The sequence below is a fragment of the Palaemon carinicauda genome, chromosome 17 (assembly GCF_036898095.1).
Source record: "Palaemon carinicauda isolate YSFRI2023 chromosome 17, ASM3689809v2, whole genome shotgun sequence".
Classification (NCBI taxonomy): domain Eukaryota; kingdom Metazoa; phylum Arthropoda; class Malacostraca; order Decapoda; family Palaemonidae; genus Palaemon; species Palaemon carinicauda.
Window position 1 is genome coordinate 52,475,781 of NC_090741.1, and position 7,500 is coordinate 52,483,280.

The following is a 7,500-nucleotide window of genomic DNA, read 5'->3' on the forward strand; positions in this document are numbered from 1 at the left end:
AACAACCAATCAGGTTTCAGCATTTTTTACCGTACCCATAATTCATAGCCATAAACAAAGGACGATCAGGTACTTTTACCCACAATGCATTGACAAAAAAAAACAAAATACTATCGAGAGAAAAACTAACATGGCAGCGTAAATACATCATTGGGATAACATTCAGGAAAAATATTCATAGGGAAATATTTTCGGGATCCTTAATTTGCATAATATTTGAGTACAGTACATTTTCGTATGTTACTATATATATATATATATATGTATGTGTGTGTGTGTGTGTATATATATATATATATATATATATATATATTTACATATTTATATATATATATATGTATATATATTGATATATATATATATATATATATATATATATATATATATATTTACATATTTATATATATATATATATATATATGTGTGTGTGTATATATTGATATATATATATATATGCATATATATGAATATATATATATATATATATGTGTGTGTGTGTGTATACATATCTATATCTATTATATGTATATATATATATATATATATATATTTATATATGTATATATATACATATATATATATATATATATATATATATATATATATATATACACATATATATATATACACACACAAACACGCAATTGCAAATCACTTCCATCACCACCGCCATAAAGCTCAATACCTTCCTCTATATAATGACCCTCATACAAATTCACGAGCCAATAAATATTCCCTCTTTTAGTTTTTAGGTGTAACAGAAATCGCTGCTCTAATCTCCTCTCACCGATGAATATCACGAGCCTGAACTCATCATCATCATCATCATCATCATCATCATCATCATCATCATCATCGAAGCGACCAGCAATTTCCCGTCTGTCAAAAACCGATCGTGAATTTAATAGCAATGATTTGGTGAATGATATTCCGAGAATTGCATTATGCGCTTTCATGCAAAAATAGAAAAAAATATTTAAAAAAATAAAAAAAAGAAAGGTTGGATATCAAGTGTCAAGTGGCTGTGACGTCTGGCGCAAAATCGTGCAAAAAAATTGAATTGAAGTGAAAAATTCGGACGTGTTAATCTCTCAGTGTTAAATGATGAACTATATTGATAGTGAATAAATTACCAGGCCATTTTTCTCTTCGCACTTAACAAGAGAGATTAGTTCATTAAATTTCAATTGGGCTCCACGAGGCACTAGAAGAGTTGGAAGACTCAGGCCTACATGGCTGAGGACTTTGAAGCGTGAAGTAGATGATGAGTGGAGAAGTATTGATTTAAAAGCTCACGGTAGAGACGACAGGTGACATTTCAAGGTTACAGAAGGTCTAGGGCTATGGAGAGATTAGTTTATCAAACTTTCACTGGGATCCAAAAGGTACTAGAATAGTTGAAAGAACCAGGCCTACATGGCTGAGGACTTTGAAGCGTGAAGTAGATGATGAGTGGAGAAGTATTGATTTAAAAGCTCACGGTAGAGACGACAGGTGACATTTCAAGGTTACAGAAGGTCTAGGGCTATGGAGAGATTAGTTTATCAAACTTTCACTGGGATCCAAAAGGTACTAGAATAGTTGAAAGAACAGGCCTACATGGCTGAGGACTTTGAAGCGTGAAGTAGGAGATGATGAGTGGAGAAGTATTGATTTAAAAGCTCAAGATAGAGACGACTAGGGCCATGGAGAGATTAGTTCACTCAAATTTCAACTGGGCTCCACGAGGCACTAGAAGAGTTGGAAGACCCAGGCCTATATGACCAAGGACCTTTAAGCGTGAAGTAGATGATAAGTGGAGAAGTATTGATTTAAAAGCTCAAGATAGAGACGACTGGTGACATTTTCTAGTTTACAGAAGGTCTAGGGCCATGGAGAGATTATTTCACAAAACTTTCAACTAGGCTCCAGAAGGTACTAGAAGAGTTGAAAGACCCAGGCCTACATGACTGAGGGCTATGAAGCGTAAAGTAGGAGATAATGAATAGAGAATTATTGATTTAAAAGCTCAAGATAGGGACGACTGGCAAAATCTAACCGAGGCCCTTTGCTTCAATAGACGTAGGAGGAGTTAATGATGATGAAGAGGACTTTAAAATGGTAGATTTAGTACCACAAGTGAATTTATTTGCAGTAATAGCCACTGATAAGGTATAATACTGCAAACTTTTATTTAATTTTTCCTATGATATGCTATTTTACTAAGAATATAGAGTTCTCTTGCTTGAGGGTACACTCGGGGACACTATTCTAAGTTATTTCTCTTCCTCTTGTCCTTTTTTTCATGTTTTTATAGTTTATGTATGAAAGATCTATATTAATGTTGCTACTTTTCTCAAAATATTTTATTTTAACTGTTTGTCACGTGTCTTGTGTTTTATTCATTTCCTTGCTTTCTTTCCTCATTGGGCTATTTTTCCCTGTTGGAAGCCCTTGGGCTTACAGTATTATTATTATTATTATTATTATTAGTAGTAGTAGTAGTAGTAGTAGTAGTAGTAGTAGTAGTAGTAGTAGTAGTAGTAGTAGTATTGATACCAAAAGCATGTTAAGTTTACGTACAGTAAAGTAACAAACTAAGCTTCTCTCTCTCTCTCTCTCTCTCTCTCTCCTCTCTCTCTCCTCTCCTCTCTCTCTCTCTCTCTCTCTCTCTCTCCCTCTCTCTCTCTCCACGGGAAAATTCCCCTCCAAAATAGATTAATCATTCAACAATATGTAACGATATTTAGCAAACCAATTACGTAAAGCATTTTGATTGATTAATTGATTGATTAATTGATAGATTAATTGATTGATGGATCGATGCTCATGTTTCAATCAAAGGCCTCTGTAATGTTTCATGCGTTTCCAAAATCTATTGTGATCTGGTGGCCAGCTGATCACTTTATCGTGGAATAATTCCGGGCTCGTAAAACATATAGGAAAGGCTTCCATTGTAGAGTTTTGCTATTTATATTACGTAGAGTAAATATCATAATTAATGGTGAGTTATTCATTTCAGAGATATGTATCGAATATTTTTTGGGTCTTGTTTTTGTGAGGAAGGATTTGGAAAATAACAACAGCAATAATAATAATAATAATAATAATAATAATAATAATAATAATTATAATAATAATAATAATAATAATAATAATAATAATAACTAATACCTTCTCTCATTGGGATATTTTTCCTTCTTGGAGCCCTTGGGCTATAGCATCCTGCTTTTCCATTGAGGGTTGTAGCATTGCTAGTTATATAATAATAATAATAATAATAATAATAATCCATCCATATCCATATACCAAGGCACCTCCCCCAATTTCAGAGGGTAGCCGACCTCCACAAGAAACAACACAAAAAAGGGGACCTCTACTCTCTACGTTCCTCCAGCCTAACCAGGGACTCAGCAGAGTTCAGCTGGTACTGCTAGGGTGCCACAGCCCAACCTCCCACATTTCCACCACAGATGAAGCTTCATACTGCTGAGTCCCCCTACTGCTGCTACCTCCGCGGTCATCTAAGGCACCGGAGGAAGCAGCAGGGCCTACCGGAACTGCGTCACAATCGCTCGCCATTCATTCCTATTTCTAGCACGCTCTCTTGCCTCTCTCACATCTATCCTCCTATCACCCAGTGCTTTCTTCACACCATCCATCCACCCAAACCTTGGCCTTCCTCTTGTACTTCTCCCATCAACTCTTGCATTCATCACCTTCTTTAGCAGACAGCCACTTTCTATTCTCTCAACATGGCCAAACCACCTCAACACATTCATATCCACTCAAGCCGCTAACTCATTTCTTACACCCGTTCTCACCCTCACCACTTCGTTCCTAACCCTATCTACTCAAGATACACCAGCCATATTCCTCAGACACTTCATCTCAAACACATTCAATTTCTGTCTCTCCATCACTTTCATTCCCCACAACTCCGATCCATACATCACAGTTGGTACAATCACTTTCTCATATAGAACTCTCTTTACATTCATGCCCAACACTCTATTTTTTACTACTCCCTTAACTGCCCCCCTAACACCTTTGCAACCTTCATTGACTCTCTGACGTACATCTGCTTCCACTCCACCATTTGCTGCAACAACAGACTCCAAGTACTTAAATTGATCCACCTCCTCAAGTAACTCTCCATTCAACATGACATTCAACCTTGCACCACCTTCCCTTCTCGTACATCTCATAACCTTACTCTTACCCACATTAACTCTCAACTTCCATCTCTCACACACCCTTCCAAATTCTGTCACTAGTCGGGTCAAGCTTCTCTTCTGTGTCTGCTACCAGTACAGTATCATCCGCAAACAACAACTGATTTACCTCCCATTCATGATCATTCTCGCCTACCAGTTTTAATCCTCGTCCAAGCACTCGAGCATTCACCTCTCTCACCACTCCATCAACATACAAGTTAAACAACCACGGTGACATCACACATCCCTGTCTCAGCCTCACTCTCACCGGAAACCAATCGCTCACTTCATTTTTCTATTCTAACACATGCTTTACTACCTTTGTAGAAATTTTTTCACTGCTTGCAACAACCTTCCACCAACTCCATATAACCTCATCACATTCCACATTGCTTCCCTATCAACTCTATCATATGCTTTCTCCAGATCCATAAACGCAACATACACCTCCTTACCTTTTGCTAAATATTTCTCGCATATCTGCCTAACTGTAAAAATCTGATTCATACAACCCCTACCTCTTCTAAAACCACCCCTGTACTTCCAAGATTGCATTCTCTGTTTTATCCTTAATCCTATTAATCAGTATTCTACCATACACTTTTCCAACTACACTCAACAAACTAATACCTCTTGAATTACAACACTCATGCACATCTCCCTTACCCTTATATAGTGGTACAATACATGCACAGACCCAATCTACTGGTACCATTGACAACACAAAACACACATTAAACAATCTCACCAACCATTCAAGTACAGTCACACCCCCTTCCTTCAACATCTCAGCTTTCACACCATCTATACCAGATGCTTTTCCTACTCTCGTTTCATCTAGTGCTCTCCTCACTTCCTCTTTTGTAATCTTTCTCTCATTCTCATCTCCCATCACTGGCACCTCAACACCTGGAACAGCAAATTATATATGCCTCCCTATTATTCTCAACATTCAGCAAACTTTCAAAATATTCCGCCCAACTTTTCCTTGCCTTCTCTCTCCTTTTAACAACCTTCCATTTCCATCTTTCACTGTCTCTTCAATTCTTGCGCCGGCCTTCCTTACTCTCTTCACTTCTTAATAATAATAATAATACATTTTTTCACCGGGCTAGTTTTTCCTGTTGGAGCCCCTGGACTTAAATCATCCTGCTTTTCCAACTAGTGTTGTAGCTTAGCTAATTATAATGACAATTGACTCATGGCTGACCGGCCTTTTTATTATATTCATTTTAACTCCTATTTCAACATAATTTTTTTTTTTCATTTTCTTGCTTTTACCCCAGCTACATTTCTATACGTGATCCCCTTATCCTCAAAAAATTCAGATTGCCCAAAGAATTATTAAATGATTTCGAAGTAAAAAAGAAGTAGGTTGGTATGCAAATTTCCTTGGCATTTACATTAAAACCCATAGGTCTCCTTAAGATAGATGAAAAATAGAATGGCATTCAGCAGAGCGCAGACCCTCCGCCGTGAAAGTTTATTTCTAGACCTTTTGCTCGAGCCCAACCTTGACCTTTGACCCCCAAAGGACGTACCGGTACGTCCTTGCAAAACACTGTTATTTACATGATTTTTGCATGTTTTTGATAATATTATGAGAAACTTCAGGCATTTTCCAAATGAATGAGACCAACCTGACCTCTCTATGACAAAAATTAAGGCTATTAAAGCAATTTAAATATATATATATATATATATATATATATATATATATATATATATATATATATATATATATATATATATATATACATATATATATATATATATATATATATAGCAAAATGTGCTCGAAATTCAACCTTACCTTGGGGGTAAAAGGGTTATCATGTATTAATTTTTTTTTGTGGATTTTCATACGATAAAAAATCAACCAAGTTTGAAGTCTCTGTGATAACGATGTTCAGACTTATGGGTGATTACATGAATTGAATATTTTGCTTGACAGTGACCTTGACATTTGACCTTGACCCTTACAAAATCTTATAATTTCCAGCTTTATACATAGCAGGTACTCCCTGAGAGTCTCATTACTCTACGATTAAAATTGTGACCAGGAAGATGTTCACAAACAAACACACACACACAAACAAACACAAACAGTGATGAAAGCATATCCTTCCAACTTCGTTGGCGAAGGTAATCAATGTTTACATATTCGAACTACAACTTGGCCAAAAAAACAACTGAGATAGAATAACTTAAAACTAGAATGATTTGACATATTTAGAGTAATAATCTGCAAATTCATTAACAGAATTAAATTATTTATTCTTGACTCATGGCTATTTCAATGACCTTTTTTTTTAGTTTTAGAAACTCACCAAGTTCAATGACTTTTTTATTCAAGAAACTAAGTTCTTTTCTAAGTGAGATAACAAAATTCATTAACAGAATTAAATTATTTATTTTTGACTCATGGCTATTCCAATGACTTTTTTTTTTTTAGTTTTAGAAACTCACCAAGTTCAATGACTTCGTTCTTCAAGGAACTAAGTTCTTTTCTAAGTGAGATAACAAAATTCATTAACAGAATTAAATTATTTATTTTTTACTCATGGCTATTCCAATGACTTTTTTTTTTAGTTTTAGAAACTCACCAAGTTCAATGACTTTGTTATTCAAGGAACTAAGTTCTTTTCTAAGTGAGATAACAAAATTCATTAACAGAATTAAATTCTTTTTTACTCATGGCTATTCCAATGACTTTTTTTTTTAAGTTTTAGAAACTCACCAAGTTCAATGACTTTGTTCTTCAAGGAACTAAGTTCTTTTCTAAGTGAGATAACATGATCTCATCCTAAGAGCTTCCAGCAGTGTTCCAAGCGCTGGAGAATGTTCCAGCAAGTAAGTAATGGCGAAAGTAAGTCTATTTCGGAAATAAATGATTGCCCATTGAGGAACCATTACGGAAGTTTTCGAAAAGGCTCTTTGAGCTGTACCTTGAAGGAATAAGGTGAGAGGGAAAGTAAGAGATGGTATGTACGTGATCAGGATGGATTGTAAGTCGTTATTTCGTTAAGAGTAAATACCTTTTCTTTGTAAGAATGTCTTCAAAATAACCGAAATCCAAAGATGGATTAAGCATATATTGAAAAATATCAAAAATAGAGAAACTATTGTAACAATGGAACCTTTCTTTCTTTTTTAATAAGAATTTCTTCAAAATAACCTTTTTTTATAAGAATACCTTCAAAATAACCTGTTTTTTATAAGAATACCTTCAAAATAATGTTTTTTATAAGAACATCTTCAAAACAATCTGCTTTTTTATAAGAACATCTTCAAAATAACCTGT

General features: G+C 35.0%; 1 protein-coding gene across 1 annotated transcript in view; it reads left to right on the forward strand.

Annotated features, from left to right (window-relative positions):
* The window catches only part of LOC137656361 (protein SpAN-like), a 173,921-nt gene that overhangs the window by 134,270 nt on the left and 32,151 nt on the right, over window positions 1–7,500 (forward strand). Inside the window, exon 4 of the mRNA XM_068390534.1 lies at window positions 7,008–7,065. Coding sequence (XP_068246635.1) covers window positions 7,008–7,065 — 58 coding nt within the window. The remainder of the gene's footprint in view (window positions 1–7,007; window positions 7,066–7,500) is intronic.